This window comes from Nannobrachium achirus (assembly GCF_963921795.1).
Source record: "Nannobrachium achirus genome assembly, chromosome: 18".
Taxonomy (NCBI): domain Eukaryota; kingdom Metazoa; phylum Chordata; class Actinopteri; order Myctophiformes; family Myctophidae; genus Nannobrachium; species Nannobrachium achirus.
The window spans coordinates 15,298,282-15,323,973 of NC_137825.1; the positions used below are offsets into that span (position 1 = coordinate 15,298,282).

Consider the following 25,692-nt stretch of genomic DNA (forward strand, 5'->3'; position numbering starts at 1 on the left):
GGGCCTCCGGCTAACAAAGGGATCAAAAAGTAGAACAAAAGGTCACCTAACACAGCTTAGAGCCACACCCAAGCCACATGAGTCCCCATTCCAGGAATGGTATTAAATAAATAAAAACATATCTTACAGAAGCTACATGACTACATGGTTATACCTCTACTGCGGTCAAATATAACCCTTGACCATGTTTTTTGCATTGAAATTGAAGCCATGAGTACTGTCCTCATTGTGTCAGGAGCCAAATCAAACACAAAGTCGCCCTACTTGTTCGTCTTGATTCCTGTGAGGTCATAATACCTACCGGGATGTCAGCCTCCTGTTGTGACTTGTGCACACGACTTAAACTCTGTGTGTGTCGACTGTGGCTTTTGTCAGAGGGTGACAGGTGCCAACGTGACGTTTGGTGACCATGCTGTGCTGAAAGCAGAAGCATTCTTCTTGAAGTGTCTACAGGTAAGAACGCTGTATTTTATCCAATGCTTGTCCACAGTCCTGTGTTTTTTTTTTAATTTATGGTTCATGGCTTTGTTTTCTATGGTTTATTGCAGGGGTCTTCAAGGTTTTTTCAGGCCAAGGACCCCTAAGTAGAGAGAGAGAGATGAAGCAGGGACCCCCACAACGTTTTCATAGATTCCATATCGTTTCATTGTTTGACAGCACAATCATAATTGTATTTTGGATTCATGTCAATTTGTGTTTTCAGATGCGTATTTAACCACTTGAACCATCGACATTTCACTCGTACTTAGTCTGCTCTTTTCCCCCTCTACAAATGTCTTTGCCAAAAATAGCCGATCTACGAGCTTGTAGATCGGCTATTTTTGTCTAAAGTTCTCAGAATATGGACGCTAAGATTCAAGTGGTCGATATAAAACGGAGACAAAAGTTTCTACCACACAAATATTTGGAGGACCCCCTGTAGCAACTCTGAGGACCCCCTGTTGTAGACCCTTGGTTTATTGCATTTCTCATCGTACTCATTGTGCCCCCTCTGTCCATCTCTCTCTCATCTCTCTCCCACACACTTCCTGCTATATCTCTCTCTCTCTTACACACACACACACACACACACACACACACACACACACACACACACACACACACACACACACACACACACACACACACACACACGCACGTTCTCTGTTTCGCTTCTCTCCCTCCCTCGATCCAGCTCACAGAGGGACAGGGCCCGGGAGCCGGGAGGCCTGCCTTTCTAATTGGCCCCTCTGATAAAGCTGGCTGTTTCCTGTGCATGCAGGGTTGAGTGGGCTGTGAATGAGAATGCCCTGCTCTGTTAGCAGCTCAGAGGATGTGTGACTAGAAACACAGGGGAATGTCTGGCACTACAGAGACGGAGAGAGTGTAGAAAACATTATAAACAGATCAGAGAGAGACAAAAAGAAGAAGAAATGTCATTGCAGCGCCTGTTTGATACTATGCCATTGTAGTTTCTTCTAAGGATGGACAAGGGCAGCAGTAGCAACTCCAAGACGTTTGTGTCCACTCTCCATTTCGACCTGAAGCCCGCCGCCAGGCCCCCGAGTGCGGAGAAGAGCAAGAAGAACGGACTGGACTCCAGGGAGAAGATGCCCGTTGAAGGCAGCAAGCCGGGACTCTCCCCTTCAACAGGTAACCAGAAGGATGGGCAAGTGCATTATGTGTTATGTCACAGGGGTCTTTAACGCTTTCAGGCCAAGGACCCCTTAGTTTAGAGCATACAAGGGCAACTGGCGGCCCAGAGGCCACATGCGGCCCTCACCTTCACTTAATGCGGCCCGCAGGTTAATACCTGAATACTGATATATTATTGATTTCAGCTGTTACAATTCCAAACATGACCTGCTTTAATTCTGTCAGTCTATATTAGTAGCTTAATGACTAGTATAGTAGTATTGAAATGTATTTATTTTATGTCCAATGTAGGTATTTGTATTTAGGTTCATAAAGTTAACATGAGTATATAACTAAATGCGTTTGAAATTAAATCAAAATTTTACATTTCAGGATTCCAATTAAAAAATAACAAAAAATAATTCAGGATTCCAATTCAAAAGAAGCAAAAATAGACGATCTACAAGTAGGATGTAGCTATATGCAATGTGGCCCTCTGGAGTGAAGGTGGAAATATAGTGCCCCTCGCCATCATCAAAGTTGCCCATCCCTGGTTTAGAGAGAGATGAAGCAGGGACCCCCACAACCTTCTCATAGATTTCCATATAGTTTCCTTGTTTGACAGCAAAATCATCAGTGTATTTTGGATTCGTGTCAATTTGTTTTCAGATACGTATTTAACCACTTGAATCGTCAGTACATAACTTGATATTTCACTCTGTACTTAGTCTGCTCTTTTTCCCCTCTACACCGGTGGAAAATATAGCCGATCTACAAGCTCACTACGCCCCGCAGCGCAAGGCGTGGTGAGCTTGTAGATCTGCTATTTTTGGCTAAAGTTCTCTGAATATGGACACAAGGGTTCAAGTGGTTAATATAAAAAAAAACGATAAAAAGGTTTCTATTACACTAAGATTTTGAGGACCCCCTGTAGTAACTCTGAGGATCCCCTAGGGGTCCCGAACCCCCTGTTGAAGACCCTTGTGTTATGATATTAAATGTCACGTGTGACTCACACCATGCTTCATCTAAAAAAAGACAATATTTACATATAGTTATTAAAAAGCTCTTCTGGCGGCCAGCTCTCTCTGTTGTTTACATGTATCACAGGGAGAATAAGGCCTACTAAATCAATGTGTGTGTTGTGATTTGATAATGCTCTGCTGTGATCCTAAAAGCACTTCCTCTATTAAGGTGGTGATGGGTCATTCAGTTGAATTAACTCCTCTGTAAGCAAGCAGTGAGCTCGGAGAACAAGATGACACCAACTTCACCAAGGCAGTATCACACGCGATGAAATAGGTTTATTAAACGCACTGTAGTTTGCACAAGCCATCTTCTTTACTGTATGTGTGGCTAATACAGATGTCAGTGTGATGGAATAGGAATGGTTTGAAAACTTGATAATATAGAAACAGTGGCATGCAGCATCTTGATGAAAGAGTAAGCGCACATGGCGTCAGAAAAACATACCTGTATCCATATGCTTACACAGCTTAGGAGTGAGTAAGTATACTTATCTTTATGTTTACACAGCTTAGGAGTGAGTAAGTATACTTATCTGTATGTCTACAGAGCTTAGGGGTGCGTAAGTATAGTTATCTATAATGCTTACATTGCTTAAGAGTGATTAACTGTTGTTAAAATATTATGTACAGATACTGGGACGTTGGTCAAACCAATGGTGCATATTGCAACAGAGTATCTTAAATCCCGCCCCTGATTCTCATGCCATTGACAACCGTGGGTGAATTGTGTTCAATATTTATTTATTTTAACCTGTTGTATGAGGGTGAAGTAAAGACCATCCTAGCGGTTGGCCCTCGGGTACCTCATGAGTTGTACAGTAGAGAAACTTTGTATGGGAATAGTGTCGTTGTCGGGTGGAAACCTTGTACTGTATGTCCGAAACCGTTCATTTGTATTGATCATTTTAAAAATGATTTAAAATAGTGAAAAGCCTCGCGGTGCAAGGCTTTGCAAGGCTTTGTGTTTTTCGGTGCGAGGCTTTGTGTGCTTGTAGATCTGCTATTCTCACTAGTTTTGTGCGACAGTCTTGTATGATGAGACTTTACTTCACAAAAAAAAAAATACAAATGTGAAACTTTTACTATGGTGAAAGAAATGCAAATGCCTTCTTTCCATGCCATACCTGAAGGCAGCATTCAAGAGAACTCTCCTGAACTTGAATGCAGCATCTTATGTTGAAAGAATTGCCCTCTCTGTGTAGAAATCCATGCCGTATGCATGCTACATCTCCAGTATTGACTTGATTATGCTTAGTTAAGTGTGGTAGCACCGAAAACAAGATACGAGGTTTCTGCCCGACAGTGACGATAGGTTGAATACTTTCCTAAATTAGATTAGCTGCCCAGTCAGCCAGTTCCCCGAGGCCATTTTTCTACCAAAGGATGTTTAGGGATGTTTAGGGGTGTAACTATCTGCCAAGTATCATGACTATCAAAGACGGTTGATTATTTTTTGTAACCGCAGTGCTCTCAGATAGAAAATAGTTTTCCCTCTGGCATTTGGCTCTCATTAAGTTGTGTAAGGGGGAGAGAGTGCCATGTAAACTTTTACCACATTCCTCCCCACCGCCCCCACCCCTGCACGTTTAGGACGGCACAGCTGGTCAGTTTCCTGGACAGTTACAGTAAATGGAACACTTTTTTTTTGTACAGCCAGTCTGTCCACGCCGCCAACAAACACACCGTTATGAACTGAAGGTAACCTTTCACGTGGATGGCGAGAAATGTAGACTCAGACAGACACGTGTTAGTTTGCTCTGACTGACATGTCCTGATACTGACGGGTAGGTATAGGATCTTGTCAAGGCTTGACGCTTCACAGGAGATTATTTCTGCGAGGACCCGTTGTACAGCACAACCACATGATGACAGTATCCTGGCTTTAAAGGATGTGTCACATGTCTATACAGTATTTGCTTGCTATTACAGGTATATACCTGTATATATCCATTGCAAAACAGAGTGGTTTTCAATGCATTTACCTCATACATTATTACATTTCATTTAGAAAGCCATAAATCTATTTCAGTCATGATCTACCTGGATCTTTTCATTAATGAATCAGTATAAGGGGAAGTTTCATTCATTTCCTTCTTCACAGTAGAGTGCAGACGATGCATGGTACATATGTTAATCATCGTCTTGCCATTGTGTTGCCAGGAAATGCTTAGAAAATGCAGGAAATGCTTAGGGGTTGATTTCCTGTGGTCTTCCTTAGCAGGGGGCTTTTGAGGGCTGGGTGGCTGTTTGTGTGACATCTAGAGCAGAGGTCTTCCAACAGGGGGTCCGGGACCCCTAGGGGGTCCTCAGCGTTACTACAGGGGGGGGTCCAAATTATTTTTGTGATAGAAACCTTTTTTCTCCTTTTTTATATTAACATTTTTTGGAACTCTAGCGCCCATATTCTGAGAACTTTAGCCAAAAATAGCAGATCTACAAGCTCCCAACGTTGTGAGCTTGTAGATCGTCTATTTTTGGCAAAGAGGGGGGGGGGGGGGGCAGGCTAAGTACAGAGTGAAAGGTCAAGTTTATTAAAGTTGTGGTGTCACGCCCCCTTTAAGTATTGACGGTTCAAGAAACACCAATTGACATGAATCCAAAATGCACTGATGTAAATACACTCTCTCAACTAAGGGGTCCTTGGCCTGAAAACGTTGAAGACCCCTGATCTAGAGGCAACACAGGCCAGTTGGCCATTAGATGGGAGAGCAGGCCTACTCAGGAATCAGGATTGACTAGTTTGCTGACAGGAAGTTTTGACTCATTTCCCCATAGTTCATGCTTCTCCCATTAAACTTTATTTTACTTGTGTATTTTGCAGCATCTAGCTAAAGTGTTGGCCATGTCATTCAGACCAGGTGTTTTCTATTAACTAAACATGGCTACTTTTATGTGGTTGGTTAGATCTGTTTAATTTGTTCAAATTAAAGACTCTTATCTGTTCACAGAAACCAGCTCCCAAGGAGAAAACTCCACCAGCAGAGGTTAGTTGAACCATGTCGTGTTGATAGACTCATGATTTTGCATGGACATGTATACACACATGAACATAGAAGCCACATACTGTATTGGAGTGGCTATGAATAGTTCACGTAACCATACTTGTTTTTGTTCTTAGTTGAGAAACACATACACAGCAAATACTCAAGGCACGCATATAAAAAAAGACCACCAGTAATCACGTTAAACACCAATTTGGGATTTAACATTTTATCTGCCGTAGTCACTCTCTGTGCCTTTCCTCAGGACCCCCTGTGCAGTTTGTGGACCCCCCAGGGAAGGTGGAGGTCGGGGTGGGGGACCAGGCCAGACTCCATTGTGTGTTCAGCAGCAGCAGTGAGCCAGTGGCCTGCTGCTGGATCCACAACAGAGACAAGGTGAGCAGTGTCGCGTGACATTTGACTTGGTTATTATTCATTTGATTTGGTGTGCTCTACTTTTCATACACAAGTCCTAAAAGGCAACTTGTGCGATCTCTGCGTAAGGCAAGGCTGCATAATTATGTCCAAAATGATAATTTCAAATGAATATATTTAGTTAAAGGTTTAATAATTGGGTGCTTGGGTGGTGCAAGGGTAAGTTTCCTTCCTGCCCACTACCGTGAAGACTTGGGGTTTGAATCCTGTGGAGGGTAGCTGCACTAGTGACAATTAGACAATTAGATAGATTAGAATAGGGGTATTCAGCAGGGGGACCGGGACCCCTAGGGGGTCCTCAGAGTTACTACAGGGGCTCCTCCAAATTTTTGTGGGAGTCCTACACAATCCACTTGAACCCTAGTGTCCCTATGTGTGGAACATTAGCCAAAAATAGCTTGTAGATCTGGCAAATAAAGATATTCTTGGCAAAGAGGTTTGGTGTAGAGGGGAAAAGAGTGGACTAAGTATTGACGGTTCAAGTGGTTCAATGTCTAAAAATAGACATTAGTCCAACAACCTACACTGATGATAGTGCTGTCAAACAAGTCTAGTCTAAGCTGTCTAAGAAATCTATGAACTTTATTAATATGCAACACAACTTTATACAATACGTAGTGGGGGTCCCTAGCTGCTTCATCTCTCTCAGCTAAGGGGTCCTTGGCCTGAAAATGTTGAAGATCCCTGGATTAGAACTAGGAGGATTGGAATCGGGTGTTCTCCTCATGCATTACATCCTCCCAGTAAAACTCCTCACTTTCAGGTGGAAAGAAGCAGCTTTGACATCACGTGTATCAGAGGATATACACTGGTTGTTGTCTGTGCTCATGGACATAACAAATAGCAAGCAAAGAAAGCATTCAATACATCGCAGTTATACGGACTTCCAAATCCTGACCACAAAGAAATTGAACATATTGGCATTTGCCACCTTAATAGCAAGACGTAGAATACTGCTGGGGTGGAAATCACCAATCCCCCCCTCAGTCGCTATGTGGCTCAAAGATATGATGAGTTTCCTAAAATTAGAAAAAATCAAATTCTCACTTAGAGGCTCAGTTGAGAAATTTTTCTCCTATATTGGCAACCGTTTATTAACTATTTCGAGAACCTGGAGGCACTCCCAACAGATCAGCCTATACCTTAGACACGCTCATTGGTTTGCTCAGTATATGTTTGATCAAATATAAGAAATATACATTGTGCAGGGACAGGATCTGTAAATGTTCCGCCAACATAATACCTGTCTACAACTTGATGAGGATATGTGTGTATCGAACAGTTCAACCCACTGATGACTTTACTGTGAATTTTTCATTTTTTTTTTTCTCTTTTTGTTTTTGTTTTTTCTATTCACCTTAAATGTTCTGTGGACTGATAGGACAATGACGACAATGGGGGGAGGGATGGGTTGGGGAGAAAAAAGAAAAAAGAAATGTCTTGATTATACTGTAATGATGTAAACCCATTGTTTATTTGATATTGACATGAATAAAGATATTCTTAAAAAAATAAAAATAAATCGCAGTTATAAAACACTATGTACAGGATAGGGTAAACTAGGGGTGGGGCTAGGGGGGGGGGGGGGTGTTCACTTCTTGCCTGTATGTACCTCCTTCTCTGGCCTCCTGAAAGGTGAGTTTTCAGGGCAGTTTTGAAGGATGCCTGCGAGCTACATGTTTTAAGGGAGGTAGTCAGGAATTCCACACCTGGGTGGCAGTGTTGTAGAAGGAGAGTGGGTTTGTGTTATCAGATCATTGTGTGCGCTCCCTCTGGTGTTGTGGCTGTGGGTGTCGCTAACTTTTTGGAGATGTTGAGTTATCATTGACACTGTACTAGAACACTTTGGAACAGGGGCGTCAATTGGGTATGGCAGGGGTATGCAGCTGCCATGGGGGGAAAATAAAAGTTACTTTTAAATATAAATCCATGAATGTCTCTTTGTCTGTCTGCGCTGGTTATTATGTTGTTAAATTACAGTAAAATAACTACAAATGCAAAATCTAACATAATGGTCACTTTAACAAGGTATTATAATTATATTACCCACACTTATTCTCCCCATCTTGACAGAATGGTATATTCCCAGGTTCCGCAGGTCAGCTGCACAGGTGCAATGCATTATTGTTAATTGTGGCACGTTTACGAACATGCTAAGTTTAGCTGCACTTGAAAAACCATTCCAGGGTGCCATATCCATCCCAAGAAACCGTAGAAAAGTCTTCTTTTCTTTTTTTTCCCCAGACATTGTGTAAATGGCCGATCTACATGCTCACAACGCCTCACGCTGCGAGGCATTGTGAGCATGTAGATCTGCTATTTTCACAATAGAACTGATTGTACTGAAAATGTAATGTCTATTTTCCATGAGGACTCCCATCTTTGCCATACCCTAGCTTTTGCTGAACTGACGCCACTGCTTTGGAATGTGTTCCATCTGCAGGTGGTGGTGGACGGTGCTCGGACCCGCGTCAGCAGCAGCTCCACAGAGAGCAGTGTGGAGATTGGCCAGGCATGTCCAGAAGACGCAGGCTCCTACACCGTGGTGGTGCGAAACCTAAGGGGCTCGGCCCAGCATACGGTCTCCCTCAACGTCATAGGTGAGACCAGTGGTTCCCAAAGGGAAATGTACTTGTAGCTCGGCTATTTTCAAATGGCCGAAATGTATACAGGCAGGGCTGAAGTGTTTAATCTATGTTTATCAATAATAATCTAAACCTACAAAGTAACTAATAAGTTTTCAAAAAATTGTAGTGGAGTAAAAAGCACAATATTTGCCTTTGAGATGTAGAAGTAAAAGTACGATACTCCAGTAAAGTGAAAATACCTCAAAGTACAGTACTTGAATAAATGTACTTAGTTAATTTACACCACTGGGACTTTGTGACAACTATACATTTATTGCAATATATACAACTATACCCTATAAACAAATTTCAACCTGGTGTCCCCATTTTGATGCTAATATCTTTGAATACATCAAGGACAATTCAAAACATCATTACAGGTATAATCATGAATATAAAATTCATCAATACAGAACCTTTGTTACAGAAATCAAAAGGATTTACTGTACCAAAACTACAGTATATGAGCTGACTTTTCAGGCTGCGACCCCCAAAATAATCATATTTGAACTGGGGACACCCCACCCTGACGAGCAATAAGAGTTGAGGCATTACATTTTGTGTAACACAGTTTTATTGTGAAAATGGCAGATCTACATGCTCACAACGCCGTTGTGAGCATGAAATGTGCAGATACCCTAACAATCCATGTTGGGTTGGGTTGTTTATTGTTGAGAGAGAAAACAATGTTGCACATTAAGTTAATCATCTGGGGACCCCCCAAAATAATTTGGGGACCCCATCATTTGGGGACCCCCCTGGGGGTCCCGACCCACAGGTTGAGAACCACTGACTTAAGATGGGCTGGAAGGTCAGGAAGGGTACTCTCGTCTTATCTTCCCATACATCTGAAAGAAATTGAGTGTCCCTTTTTCCTCCTCATACCAATCATGGGTATACTCCATCAACAGAAAATGCCTATCAAGCCTTACACTGGGTGGAATGCAGGAATGTACTGTAATGGGTCCAGCATGTTCTGAATCTAATGATACACATGAAACTCATGAAAACATATGTCCAGGGTACTGACTGCTCCAGGAAAGCACATGCTGTCCCAGTTTGCTACTACTTAATTAAAATGCTAATCAATCAATCACACTTTATTAAGGACACTTGGTCCATAGCAACATAAACATAACAAATAATACAGAGACAAATGAAGGCGGACGTACCGGTAGTACACATAAAATCATAAATGCATATCCATTGGCTTACATGCCAATGGTTCCACAGTTTAGGGACAACCTGACTGGGCTCAATTAAGGGTTAGTTAAAATTGCATTGTTGGCAGAATCAGACAGCCTACACATACATTTCTACATAACACAGCAGAGCAGGTGGGTACACCAATATTAACAAACATTTCACTTGCACTGCTGCATCGTGGCATTTTAAGCAGCATTCTCATGCCATCATTATAAGCAACATCTGTTTTTTGCATACTGCTTTTTCAGTAGTGCCGCCACAAGTGGGCAGTATACATAGTTGTGCAAAAAGCTTTGAACATTGTGGACTTCACAGAAGCTGAACACATGCTAAACTTACGGACAATCATGTTAGCTTGCGCATATTTCTATGTTGCCTGAAGATGCCCATATCATCAGATGGGTCATTTTGTTAAATAATGGCCTGAGTACTTGACCTCATCACAGACCTTGCGGGCAGTACCAGACAGAGAAAAGACAGGAAATGACAGTTTACTGTCTTCCTTACTTCTAATAATCATGATGTTACTCTTCTTTGCGTTGTAAATGATGTCACAAGCTGAGCCATATTGAGAGCAGTCGACCCTTAGTAGCTGTTGAAGGCCAGCACTATATGGACAGAGGATCACAATTTTTTAAGTTACCTTACTTGCATATTGATATTTGATTATTAGTATTTACATATTATCTATTGTTTATTATTTAACATTTTAACTGTGCTTAATCTGTCATGCACGACAAGCTTTTGAGAAAATGTTAACTTGCAACATCCACAACGTACATTACAGTAGACCAGGGGTGGGCAACTTTGATGATGGTGAGGGCCACTATATTTCCACCTTCACTGCAGAGGGCCACATTGCATATTGCTACGTCCTACTTTGTCATTCTAGTATCGCATACAATAGAAGCAAAAATAGCAGATCTACAAGCTCAAAACGCATCGCAGAGATCTGCTATTTTTGCTTCTTTTGAATTGGAATCCTGCATTATTTTCTGTTATTTCTTAATTAGAATCCTGAAATGTAACATTTTGTTTTGTTTCATTTTAATACTACTATACTAGTCATAAAGCTACTAATATAGACTGACGGAATTAAAGCAGGTCATGTTTGGAATTTTAACAGCTGAAATCAATAATATATTCAGTTTTTCGGTATTAACCTGCGGGCCGCATTAAGTGAAGGTGGAGGCCGCATGTGGCCCCCGGGCCGCCGGTTGCCCATGTATGCAGTAGACAGTAGCAGGTAGAATATAAAGTGGGCTTGTTTTTGGATACGTGTTAGCAGGGCCGTAGCGTGTCTAATCGGCGATCTAGGCGAGCTCTCTCGAATGCGCCCCCCCACTCCCGCGCGATTTTTGCGGGTTTTGCCGTGAATTTAGTCGGTTTTGGGCCGGTTTTGGGCTGGTTTGGGTCCACTCCCTCCATTTCGGCGCCCCCTCGGCGCCCCCTCTAGGATGGCCTATACCGCCTATAGCTAAAAACGGCCCTGCGTGTTAGTACGTGTGCATCCAGTAACTAAAGTCCCGAGTTCCTCCCCAGACCGCCCCAGCCCTCCAGCGTCCCACCCCGTTGTATCCCAGCTGTCTCCCGACTCCCTGGTCTTGTGCTGGTCGGGTCCCGGCTTCGACGGAGGCAGCGCCATCTTGGGCTACGTGGTGGAGATGAAGGAGGACGGTGCCGACGTGGCCGGGAGCTGGACGGAGGTCACCGCTCACTGCAAGAACACTTCCTACCAGGTCCGCTCGGGGCTGGACCCCCACGGGGAGTACCGCTTCCGGGTCAGGGCCTTCAACGCCGCAGGGGTCGGCGAGCCAAGTGAGGAGTCTGCCCGCGTCAAGATGTCCACTGCAGGTTGGTGGTGTTTTTTGTTTGTTTTTTTGTTTCGCTTTTCGTTTTTCTTTCTTTTTACAAGTGAGGGCTTGAATTAGAGCAGTGGTCTTCAACAGGGGGTCCGGGACCCCTAGGGCAGGGGTGGGCAACTTGGATGATGGCGAGGGCCACTATATTTCCACCTTCACTCCAGAGGGCCACATTGCATATTGCTACTTCCTACTTTGTCATTCTAGTATCTCATACAAAAGAAGCAAAAATAGCAGATCTAAAAGCTCTGCGATGCGTTTTGAGCTTGTAGATCGGCTATTTTTGCTTCTTTTGAATTGGAATCCTGAATTATTTTTTGTTATTTTTTAGGGTTAGGGTTTTTTGAAATGTAACATTTTTATTTAATTTCAAACACATTTAGTTATATATTCATGTTGACTCTATGAACCTAAATACAAATACCTACATTGGACATAAAAAAATACATAATTTGAATACTACTATAATTGTCATTAAGCTACTAATATAGACTGACAGAATTAACGCAGGTCATGTTTGGAATATAACAGCTGAATTCAATAATATATCAGTATTCCAGTATTAACCAGCGGGCCGCATTAAGTGAAGGTGAGGGCCGCATGTGGCCCCTGGGCCGCCAGTTGCCCTGTATGCCCTAGGGGGTCCCCAGACTAGAGTTACTACAGGGGGTCCTCAAAATCTTCTACGTGTCCAGCTGCGAGGCGTTGTGAGCTTGTAGATTGGCTATTTTTGGCAAAGAGCTTTGGTGTAGAGGGGGAAAAGAGCAGACTATGTACAGAGTGAAAGGTCAAGTTTATTAAGTATTGACAGTTCAAGTGGTTAAATATCTGAAAACACAAATTGACATGAATCCAAAATACACTGATGATTGTGCTGTCAAACAATGAAACTATATGGAATATATGTCAGGTTGTAGGGGTCCCTGCTTCTTCTCTCTCAAATAAGTTGTCCTTGGCCTGAGAACGTTGAAGACTCCTGAATTAGAGCCTGAATTCAGACATTGATGTTGCATTTTTGTTTAAAGGAGAGAAGAAAGAAGAGGTCCAGTCATATGTGACCATAACCATTGACACCACACACAGTGCCAAGGACCACTACAATGTGCACGAGAAGCTGGGAACGTAAGTACGGATTGTGCCAGAGGTCTCAAATGTTTAAACGTATATCTGACTGTAGCTAAGGGATTTAACCATCTTGACTGAATGTGTGGTATTCGTATGCCTCATTGATGGGTGATAGAAACCACAGGGGTGTGCATGTGCAACACAGTCATGCAGCATAAACCTATAACACCACAACTACACAGCAAATCTTTTAGAGTTCCGTTTGGTTACATTTGTGCACTCATGTTTGGTTTTAAATGAACCATGAAGATCTTACTGTGTAGATATGTTTTTTTACTGAGCACTCTTAACCCATCAAAACCAGTAAAGGATCGATCATTTTAGATTTGAGTCGTGTTGGCTATTCAAAAATGGCAGATACAGTACAAGCAATACTTGTTTTAGAAATGTTGAAATATTTTTTAACACAAATCCTCACCTCTGGGGGTCCCTGGTACGAACATGTTTCTGATGAGGGTCCTCAGACAAACATTTGTCAATTTGTGGGTCCTTGACACTAAAGTTTGAGACTGAGAATTACTGATTTAGAAGTCATTTGTAGAATCGGCCTCAGGTCTTAAAGGAGTAGTTCACCCCCAAAATTACTTTTTTTCCCTATTGATTAAACACACAATGGAGACTTGAGTTCAATAATATATTTTTGTATTCGTCGCATTCCTAAGACAAAAAGAAAAATGTTTATAGTAATGATATGCATTTGAGTCAGACTCAATGGGGGTACATTTAGGGTCAAGGTTCAAGTCAATTTACCACCATTGATTCTCTCACAAATGCATTTGGGTCCCCATCCAGGGCCTTGTATTTGGGTCCCCATCCAGGCCCATGCATTTGGGTCCCCTTCCAGAATAAATGGGTGTACATCCACTATAATACATTTTTTGTCTTAGGAATTTGACAAATACAAAAAAAAATATTATTGTACTCAAGCCTCTGTGGTGTGACTAATCAATAGAAAAAAGTCGTTTTGGGGGTGAACAACTACTTTAATGGATTTAACTAGTTCAGTCTCCCAGTTGCCTCATTGCTTGTGCTCTCTTTTTGTATACATACTACTGTACATTTAAATTCCAGAGGGAAGTTTGGCCAGGTGTTCAGACTGACCCACAAGGAGACCGGCCAGGTGTGTGCAGGGAAGTTCTACCAAGGCCGCACCTCCAAGGACAGGGAGGCAGCACGCCAGGAGATGGAGCTGATGAACTGTCTCCATCACCCCAAACTGTGCCAGTGTCTGGCTGCCTACGCCTCGCGCAAGGAGATGGTCATGGTCATGGAGTTGTGAGTATATCCAAAGCCTTTGGATATATCTGCTATTAGCACTTCAAGGTTTTCAGGCCAAGGACCCCTTAGTTGAGAAAGAGATGAAGCAGGGACCCCCCACAACCTGTTCATAGATTCCATATAGTTTCATCGTTTGACAGCACAATCATCAGTGTATTTTGGATTCATGTCAATTTGTGTTTTCAGATATTTAACCACTTGAGGCGTCATTACCTAATGAACTTGAGCTTTTACTCTGTACTTAGTCTGCTCTTTTTCCCCTCTACACCAAACCTCTTTGCCGAAAATAGCAGATCTACAACGAGCTGTGAGGCTTGTAGATCGTCTATTTTTGGCTACAGTTTTCAGAATATGGACACTAGGGTTCAATGTGTTAATATAAAAAGGATTGGAAGTTTTGGAGGACCCCCTGTAGTAACTCTGAGGACCCCCTAGGGGTCCCGGACTCCCTGTTGAAGACCCTTGTCCAAAGGGGAACAGAGACCACCTCCAACAGAAAGGCTTCATAATGGCAGTGCATTGTTGAAGTTGACTGAATTACATTGAAGATTACCTTTTTTGCTGGCTCTCAAAAGATCTTTGGAATATTTTTTGAAACATTTAACACAAATCTATTGTGGGTGGTCAGTTGTTGATATTTTCAGATGGAGGCCCGTGGCCAAATACATTATTATTTTAGGCGTCCTTGACATGAAAATATTTGCGAACCACTGCTCTTAAAGGGGCACTCCACCACTTTTCAACCTATGTTCATATAATTGGTCCTCACTCAAAAATAGCTTTTTTCTTTTTTTTTTTTTTCTCAGAGGAGGGCTGTGGGCAGGTCAGAAACCCATAGTCTTGTGACATCATCGATTGTCAATCCAGCTTATAGAAACTGCAGGCTTTCTATTCCTGAAAAGTTGCAATTTTAAAGTGGAAGCCATTGTTCTCGCGATAATAAAAATCTATTTTTTTTTTTTTCAAAAATATTGATAATTTTTTTTTTTTGGAAAATGATGATTCACAAGACTATGGATTCTGAACTTCCCACAGCTCTCCTAGGAGACTTGGACTGAGTAGAATTTTTTTTTGATATTTTATCATGAACATCAGTGAGGACCTATTATATGAAGACAGGTTGAAAAGTGGTGAACTACTCCTTTAAGTAACTTTAAGTAACCATGCAGATAGCCAAGCACACAACCAAGAGGGCACGTAACGTTTTGTGTGTGTGTGTGTGTGTGTGTGTGTGTGTGTGTGTGTGTGTGTGTGTGTGTGTGTGTGTGTGTGTGTGTGTGTGTGTGTGTGTGTGTGTGTGTGTGTGTGTGTGTGTGTGTGTGTGTGTGTGTGTGTGTGTGTGTGTGTGTGTGTGTGTGTGTGTGTGTGTGTGTGTGTGTGTGTGTGTGTGTGTGTGTGTGTGTCCAGCATCGCGGGCGGGGAGCTGTTTGAACGCATCCTGGATGATGACTTTGAGCACACGGAGCCCACCAGTGCGCGCTACATGCAGCAGATTCTGGAGGGGATGCAGTACGTTCACAAGCAGAACATCGTCCACATGGACCTCAAGCCGGAGAACATTGTGTGCGTGGACACCACCGGAACACGCATCAAGATCATCGACTTCGGCTTGGCTAGAAAACTGGGTTAGTTGGCTGGAGCAGTATTATTACAAAATTGCCTTTTATCTTCAATATCTTCTACACATGATTTATGATGTAAGGCAGGGGTCTACAAAAGCGGTTCCGGGACCCCTAAGGGGGTCCTACGAGTTACTACAGGGGGTCCTCCAAATCTTCCAATCCTTTTTATATTAACAACTTGAACCCTAGTGTCCATATTCTGAGAACTGTAGCCGAAAATAGCTGATCTACAAGCTCAGTTGTGAGCTTGTAGATCTGCTATTTTTGTGTATAGAGGAAAAATGTTTTGTGTAGAGGGGAAAAAGAGCAGACTAAGTAGAGCATAAAACATCAAGTTTATTAGGTAATGACGGCTCGAGTGGTGAAATATCTGAAAACACAAATTGACATGAATCCAAAATACACTGATTGTGCCGTCAAACGATTTAATAGATTTCATATGTACATGTATAGTTATTATGATATTTACATACATATACATTGTCTCCTTCTTCCAGAGCCTGGTAAAACTTTGACCTGCATGCAGGGGACCCCCGAGTTTGTGGCTCCTGAAGTAATTAACTATGAGCCTGTCGGTTTGGAGTCTGACTTGTGGAGCATTGGAGTTATCTGTTTTATTCTGTAAGTAAAACCTCAAACGGTTCTTTTTCTTTTTCTTTTTACCGTGACTACAAGACAGAAGGAAAATGCTGTTCAAAAAAAGAAATTGTGTTTAAACAGTTAAGTTTATCGCCATCTGCTGGTGTTTGTGGCCATTATGTGTTCCAGCAGTGGCAACAAGATCATACAAAGACATGTGACTTCTACACCAGCTGTTCTTGTCGATAATGTGCTTTCTTAATTTACATTCCAGGTTAAGTTATGGCTAGAAAGATTATATATAAATGAATATATTGTATATTTGACAGGTATAGGTTTGTCATCATCATCATCATTTATTTAACTCACGACCGTGATGTAATACACAGCTACATAAAGTTATGTAGGCACTGTCTGTGTGCTATTGTGCTTTGTAAGCTTTTGTTTTTTAAGTGCTGGGTAATGTATTCAGCAATTTCAAAATGTTCATATAACTTGTGAAGCACATTTACCATCCTGTTTAGTTTTATTTTACTATGGTCTAAATTAAATCTTTAAATATTGACAAATGGAATGGATCAGAATGGATTATTCAAATATAAATTGCAGCTCTAGTAATGTACACAGTTTCGAAGAAAAAAACAACTACTAATTGTATTCATTCTGGTGACATAAGACTACAGTCAATTTCCAGTTCCACCAGCCTGAATGTATGTTATGCGTATGTTCTGCAATATAATATCCAGGGACGTGCTGGGCCCCTGATTCAGCCTGGGAAAAAGAGTTGTAGAGGCCCTCATTGCGCGCTATAGAGAGAGATCTCTCTCTATAGCGCTGTTGCTACTCAAAGATTTGCCATTTGCCATTTCAGATCATGACAAGTGACAAGCCAGTGGGCCAATTACATGAGTTATATTTCGTCATTGTCGGGTGGAAACCTTGTATGTCCAAAACCATTTTAAAAATGATTTAAACTAGTGAAAACAGCCGATCTACAAGCACACAACGCCTCGCAACGCGAGGCGTTGTGTGCTTGTAGATCTGCTGTTTTCACTACTTTTGTGCGACAGCCTTGTATGATGGAGGGCTTTGCTTTGCGAAAAAATTTACAAATTTGAAACTTGGAGATACAATGTTTCTGCCTGACAGTGACGATTTACTTTGTTGGCCACCCAGCCCCCAAAATGTAACATTTTATTTTTTTCCCCTAATGGCCGGCCTGGACCGGGCCGTTCGGGAGTTGTCCCACTTTTCCCAATGGCCAGCACGCCCCTGATAATATTGCAATGTAACATTACAGTGTCCTGTAGCTACAATCGACGGTACCTTGTCATTAGTGTCAGTTTTTGTTGTATTGCAACAGAACCAGATGCCACACAACATTCCATGTGTTTCTTCCTTACAGGCTAAGTGGTGAGTCTCCATTCCAGGGGGACAGCGATGCAGAGACTCTGGCACTGGTGACCTCTGGCACGTATGAGTTTGATGAGGAAAGCTTTGAGGACATCTCTGAAGAGGCCAAGGACTTCATCAGCGCTCTGCTGAAGAAGGAGCCCAGGTTTGGCTTAAAGCACTGCATGGTTCTCAACCTTTTCAGACAGCGACACCCAAAATAATCATAATGTGAACTGGGGAACCCCTGCCACCCTGACGAGCACTAAGAGTCATTACATTACATTTTGTATAACACAGCAGATCTACATCTCACAACGCCTCGCGTTGCGAGGCGGCGTGAGCATTTGATCGACTATTTTCACAATTTCAGCCTCTAATGTTTGCCAGTTTGACCAATGTATAATTTCTCATTGCGACCGTAGGTCGCATTTACTACCAAAACCTCCCTGGGCTGTCTGTCAGTGAGTCACACTTTTGCCCTGCTCATATCTCCACAACCGTTGCCCCCATCCATGGCAAATTCTGCACACACACTCCTTGACTGCCAAACTACAACCTCCAAGGACCCCCGGAGCCCCAGGGACTCCCAGGTCCCTGGGGGACCCCCAGATGTAAAAAATGACCAAATGTGCTCACACGTCACACGTCACACTTTTTCCCTGCTTATATCTCCACACCCGTTGACCCGATCCATGCCAGATTTTACACACACACTCCTTGCCTGCCAAACTACAACCTCCAAGGACCCCCGGAGCCCCAGGGACCCCCAGGTCCCTGGGGGACCCCCAGATATAAAAATGACCAAATGTGCAAAAATGACCAAATGACCACCCCAACGGGGATGCTCACGGGGAATTCCCGGGGACCACCGACTCCTGGTGCTCCAAAACGGATGCAAAAGTGGTGGCGCCCCCAGTGGAGGACCCCCTGCCACTGCAGCGCACATAAAATGCCGTAACTCGGGCTAGGAGCGTCCGGGAGAGCCGGGGCCGGTACCTATTCGTCCGCCAAGGCAACGCGGAGACCCCACCCCTCATTTCTCACATGGCCCTATTCTAGCGCCACCTTCAGGCCAATTTTTAAAACACATTTTTGGACACTGCTCCTACAGTTTTTGCCCTAAAATCACGAATATCACTACATAGCATGTCTACACTCATGTCATCAACATGGATCAGGAAGATTTGGGAAAAACACATTTTTGCCCTATTTGTGGAGATAAGCCACCTACGGTCGCTTATCTCCCGATTAGGGAGTCTTACTGGTTTTAGATCTATTAAAAAGTCCTTAAATTGTCACCTTTAGAAACATGCATGTACCCTCTATACACTTAAACGTTATGTTGGTTTGATTACTGTTGAGTGAGAAAACAATCTTGCACATAAAGTTAATCATCTGGGGACCCCCCCAAAATAATTTGGGGACAACTTTGTTTTGTTTTTTTACAACAAGGGTTCATATGTTTGATTGTAATTAGAGAAAAGAAAAGACGAACGTCAAAATGTTTTCATTCGTTTTAGCGATGCCTTTTTAGATACAATAAGCCCATTCCCAATATGCACAATCTTTCATGGGCAGATGTGACTTACAGTATGGGAGCTAGTAGTGTTACTGTAAATAGTAATAAAGAAATTGACTGCTTATTGTGTCTAAAAAAACAAGTGTCTAAAAAAGAAGTCATTAAAATCGTTAAAACAATAGAAAGAAGTAAATGAAAACATTTTATGAACCCTTGTTGTAAAAAAAAAAAACAAAGTGAATGGCATCTGCTGTGGTTAATATTATCCAGTCGGTTCTAAACTACTGTAATTTTTACTTAAGAGACCTACCGCCACGATGTCAATGAATGTCCTAACATTGGTGATATTATGGAAATACTCAACTGACTAACAGATTTTCAAGATTGCAGTCGCTACTATTCTCAGGTGAGATTCTGCCTCTTCCTCAAAATAGTTTCTGACCAACCAAGTGTTCCACTGTGGTCTCCAGGTCTAGGCTGTCGTGTGATGAGGCGTTGGCCCACCCATGGATGGTCTCTTTCACCCCTCTGAACCGCAGACCCACCAAGTCCCTCAACAAGGAGAAGATAAGAAGGTTCCTGGTCAAGCGCAGGTGGAAGGTAAAACGCGCACGCACGCACGCACGCACGCACGCACGCACGCATGCACGCACGCACGCACGCACACACACACACACACAGCTGCTGATGTGAAACTGTAACCATAATTTTAATCTAAAAAATATGACCAGATTTTTTCTCTATCAGTGTTTCAATATCCTTCTGTATGTGAGTAAAGGCTAAAAATCACTTTAATATAACATAGTAAAGTGCATTGCATATTCTCACACTAATAATCTATTTTGGGCTAGTTTTACAACACTGTATAGAACAATAATGTAAGTTACTTTCCAAATGTATCCATTTAAATTAAAAGGAATGCTACATTACATGATTATAATATCACTTTCTGCACCAAGGGTAGGGTAGATTTGAAAAAATGGCAATGATGAGTAACTTGATATACACACTAGAAACTGACACTTCTGGATTTGTAAAAGTAATGCATTTTATTACTCATGAATGTTATATTAACTAATTAACATGTATAACACTGACTAATAATATTGGTGCAGCCTTAACTTTTTAAGAATTGTTATTTATAGACTCTGAAGCTCAATGTTTTTCACACCGTTTAAATGTTTTAATTGTAGAAGGCGGTCAAGGCTGTCCTGGCCCTAAAGCGGATGAGTAACCTAACTGGCAAATCAGAAGAACTTGCCAGTCCTTCAGAGGGTGAGAGACACACACGCACGCACTCACGACACACGTGTCTAGCAGCCCCAGACCCCCCCCCCCCCCCCCCCCCCCAAAGGACACCCTGGGACCCCACTAACATCCTGCTTGACCTAAGGACTCGGCTGTGTATGTCAGCTGGTTTATTTCATTGTGCCACTCCTTTTTGTCGGTTCAATTCAAAGGAGCTTTATTGGCATGAGAAAACATACGTTTACATTGCCAAAGCGAGTACCACAAATAAAATAAAAACAGTTGAAAATGGGGAACATATATACAGTTGGAGGGGGTACGGCATTGTGTAAACAGAGCTATGTCGCATTGTGATATTTTATATATATATACAGTTGGAGGGGGTACAGCATTGTGTAAACAGAGCTATGTCGCATTGTGATATTTTATATATATATACAGTTGGAGGGGGTACAGCATTGTGTAAACAGAGCTATGTCGCATTGTGATATTTTATATATATATACAGTTGGAGGGGGTACAGCATTGTGTAAACAGAGCTATGTCGCATTGTGATATTTTATATATATATACAGTTGGAGGGGGTACAGCATTGTGTAAACAGAGCTATGTCGCATTGTGATATTTTATATATATATACAGTTGGAGGGGGTACAGCATTGTGTAAACAGAGCTATGTCGCATTGTGATATTTTATATATATATACAGTTGGAGGGGGTACAGCATTGTGTAAACAGAGCTATGTCGCATTGTGATATTTTATATATATATACAGTTGGAGGGGGTACAGCATTGTGTAAACAGAGCTATGTCGCATTGTGATATTTTATATATATATACAGTTGGAGGGGGTACAGCATTGTGTAAACAGAGCTATGTCGCATTGTGATATTTTATATATATATACAGTTGGAGGGGGTACAGCATTGTGTAAACAGAGCTATGTCGCATTGTGATATTTTATATATATATACAGTTGGAGGGGGTACAGCATTGTGTAAACAGAGCTATGTCGCATTGTGATATTTTATATATATATACAGTTGGAGGGGGTACAGCATTGTGTAAACAGAGCTATGTCGCATTGTGATATTTTATATATATATACAGTTGGAGGGGGTACAGCATTGTGTAAACAGAGCTATGTCGCATTGTGATATTTTATATATATATACAGTTGGAGGGGGTACAGCATTGTGTAAACAGAGCTATGTCGCATTGTGATATTTTATATATATATACAGTTGGAGGGGGTACAGCATTGTGTAAACAGAGCTATGTCTCATTGTGATATTTTATATATATATACAGTTGGAGGGGGTACAGCATTGTGTAAACAGAGCTATGTCTCATTGTGATATTTTATATATATATACAGTTGGAGGGGGTACAGCATTGTGTAAACAGAGCTATGTCGCATTGTGATATTTTATATATATATACAGTTGGAGGGGGTACAGCATTGTGTAAACAGAGCTATGTCGCATTGTGATATTTTATATATATATACAGTTGGAGGGGGTACAGCATTGTGTAAACAGAGCTATGTCGCATTGTGATATTTTATATATATATACAGTTGGAGGGGGTACAGCATTGTGTAAACAGAGCTATGTCGCATTGTGATATTTTATATATATATACAGTTGGAGGGGGTACAGCATTGTGTAAACAGAGCTATGTCGCATTGTGATATTTTATATATAGAGGGTATAAAGCTTTTGGAATAAATAGCAGCATTATTTTTTTCTCAAAATGCATTTAAAGGTAGCAGCTCTGTTTCATACTGTAGGCTATGTGCAGTATGTATATATCAACCATGGATATCAATCCATGGTTTGTAGTCCTTAGGGTGGTTGTGTTCCAGTCTCTAGCCTTCTTTTGTTGCAAACAGTTCACAAATCTTGCTGCTGTGTTCGCACATTGTTGTATTTCTCCCAGTATAGGTATGGGAGTTTTTCATCCTTTTTGTCATCGGTATAATTAGGGCTGTCACAATTATTACATAATCATCTAATCGTGATTATTTGACATTATCGCAATTATTTTGTCATAATCGTCATAATCGTGAATGTTGAAAAATTTCCGAAATAGTGGAAATAGCAGATCTACAAGCTGTGAGCCTTGTAGATCGGCTATTTCCACTATCAAAGTTATTTTTCAAGTAAGTTGTCAAATATGTCAGTAATTTCTTTGTATATTTAGGTTATGTGTCATATCTACCATGTACAACTTCAAAGCCTAAAAGCCAAACAAATGTAATTATCAACGACAAAAACACAATTAAATCGTTAATCGCCAATTATTTGAGTGACAATTAATCGTCATGTAAAATGTCATATCGTGACAGCCCTAGGTATAACGTCAAGTGTTTTCTTGTGTAATCATCAAACTGTGTGTTGCTCAGAGAGCGGCTGGAGCCCGGAGGCAGAGAGAGCCATCCAGGCGCTGGGGGAGCAGTTTCAGAGCGAACCCCTCTTCCTGCAGCCCCTGAAGGACACCAACCTGCCCCAGGGAGCCACCGCCCGGCTCACATGTCTGATCCAGGGTAGGGACGGAACCATACGAGAGTGTTATCGCACGATTATTGTGACAAAAGAAATCGCGATTTACGATATCATCGCGATAATCAAAATCCCTTATCCTGGAGGAACGGAACGTTTGCCAAAGAATAGCAGATCTACAAGCTCAAAACGACTACGCGTCGTGTTGTGGGCTTGTAGATCGGCAATTTTTTAGACATGTACTGTATCAAGTACGTATATCATACTGTAAGTACCTTTTACCAATTATAGAGGGTTTAGGTGGTACCGGATATGAAGCTCTGCAAATAAAAGGTGAATTGATCCCAGTGCATGACGGAGGACAATATCACGATAAATTAAATCTCCACGATACTATTATCGTTTACTATCACAATTGTTTTTTATCACGATAACCGATATCGATTATCGACGCATCCATAATCCAGGGTAGGATCCCACACATTTGTAGGATGTCTTATTACCATATTAATTCTACACTGACAAGATAGTCTCAAAAGCTGGGATTTGCAGAAAAGGGCTAAGACTAAATGAGGAGCTCAGTATCTGCTATGCTGACTGGGTACATTGCGACTTTACTGTACATGATGCATCATTTCAGTTCTGTTATGCTGGCTGGGTAAAATGCCACTATAGCATCGTCTCACCTCTGGAAATCTGAACAGTGTGGCCTTGTGTACAATGTTATCCGTCGGCTCAAAGTTGAAACCCGTTGTACTCTACCGCAAGGGTCTTCAACAGGGGGTCTGGGACCCCTAAGGGGTCCTCAAAGTTACTACAGGGGGGACTCCAAATCTTTGTGTGATATAAACCTTTTTTCTCTCTTATATTAACCACTTGAACCCTTGTGTCCGTATTCTAGTGTAGAACTAGTGTTAATTTAGAACTTTAGACAAAAATAGCAGATCTACAAGCTCACAACGCCTCGCAGTGTGAGCTTGTAGATCAGCTATTTTCGGCAAAGAGGTTTGGTGTTGAGGGGAAAAAAGAGCACTAAGTACAGAGTGAAAGGTCAAGTTTACTATGTATCGACGGTTCAAGTGGTTAAATATCTGAAAACACAAATTGACATGAATCCAAAATACACTGATGATTGTGCTGTCAAACGATTAAACCATATGGAATCTCTGAAAAGGTTGTGGGGGTCCCTGCTTCATCTCGCTCTCAACTAAGGGGTCCTTGGCCTGAAAACGTTGAAGACCCCTGCTCTACCGTATCAGAGGAGAACTGATACATTGGCTCTCCTTGGCTTTGACAACGTTGAGACAGGTTTTTTTGGTAGTCTATTCTTAATCACTTGAACCCTAGCATCCCAATTCTTGACGTGATCTGAATGTGGTGGAAATATCAGCTCTACAAGCTCGAAACACATGGCCTTGCAATGCTTTGTGAGCTTGTACAGTCTACATTCAGCACTGGTACACACTGCATCACAACTCGCCAGCTATTTTATACTCGGAAAGCTGACACAAGTGATTCTCTTGGGTTACATCTCCTGCTCAGTGCATTGTTTGTCATTGTGTGAACCTGTAGGCTACCCGGTACCGGAGGTGCAGTGGCTCCAGAACAAGGACCCAGTGGACCGGTCATCCAGGGTCACCATGGAACGCCTCCAGGACGGACTCTGCACTCTGGTCCTCTCCGATCTGAGACCTGCCGACTCTGGAGTTTACGAGTGCAGGGCCACCAACGGCCTCGGGGAGGCGCTGTGCTCTGCTAAACTGACGGTGGGGTTGTAAGGTTAAGTGACTGGAAGTGGAACTGATGGGGAGGGAGGAGGATGGATGATTTAGTCTGGAAATCCACTCACTGGAAGGAGTGTGGATATTATTTAATCTGTCTATGGGCTAATTATTTCATCCAGCACCTTGTCTGCATCAGCTTAGAATGTTTCTTTTCATTTAAAAACTAACTGAGATTATTTTAAGATTTTAAGTAAGGCTGGGATAAACACGGACACACATTCACTACCTGGCTTTGATATATTAGAAACTGCTTTAGAATGGATTTCTGCTCTCCTCCAGTCATAGGTTGGAACATTCAAATACAATTCTTTTATTCACAAGTCACCATTTAAATGGAGCACTTTGCGTCTATGTATTGTTTAGCTGCTTATGAATCTGATTAGATTTTCACTTGACACATGCACAAGAGCACAATGGGTTCTGCTTTGTTTAACCACGTGAACTCTAGCACCCCTATTCTGGTGGCGAATATTTTACAAAAAATACCATATCTACAAGCGCACAATGTGCTGGCTTGTCTACTTTGCATTCAGAGATTTGGTGTAGAGCAGAAAAGTGCCTTGGGGGACCCTGGTCAACGAAGTAATTTATATGGGGTTTAACCACCTCCAAGTCTGCACCGGTGAAGGTGAAGAGCTGACAATTGTATTTTATGGATAAAATGTTTAACTTAAATCTTAAAGACTGAACGACTTTAAACCTTGTCTTCTAGAACAGATGAGCACATGGTAATCAGCTACAAGTAGAGATAATATTTAACAGGAGTGAATGGTTTGGTTGAATTGGTCTGCTTGTATAAACACCAGTTACCGTTTCTACTCATTTCTCAGCTAAGTTATAAACTCCAACTTCTCTCTTTCTCGGGAATATGGACTGTATATTAT

General features: G+C 41.9%; 1 protein-coding gene across 1 annotated transcript; it reads left to right on the forward strand.

Moving 5' to 3' along the window:
* Positions 1–1,463: 1,463 nt before the first annotated feature.
* LOC308302909 (myosin light chain kinase, smooth muscle-like) lies at positions 1,464–25,019 on the forward strand (the record flags this gene model as incomplete). Its single annotated transcript, XM_080747227.1, has 13 exons — positions 1,464–1,632; positions 5,889–6,019; positions 8,502–8,658; positions 11,434–11,745; positions 12,779–12,875; positions 13,950–14,153; positions 15,564–15,781; positions 16,276–16,399; positions 17,763–17,915; positions 19,742–19,871; positions 20,465–20,546; positions 22,928–23,068; positions 24,597–25,019. The coding sequence occupies 13 exons, from the start codon at positions 1,464–1,466 to the stop codon at positions 24,800–24,802; spliced, it is 2,124 nt and encodes a 707-aa protein (XP_080603353.1). The 3' UTR covers positions 24,803–25,019.
* Positions 25,020–25,692: the final 673 nt, after the last annotated feature.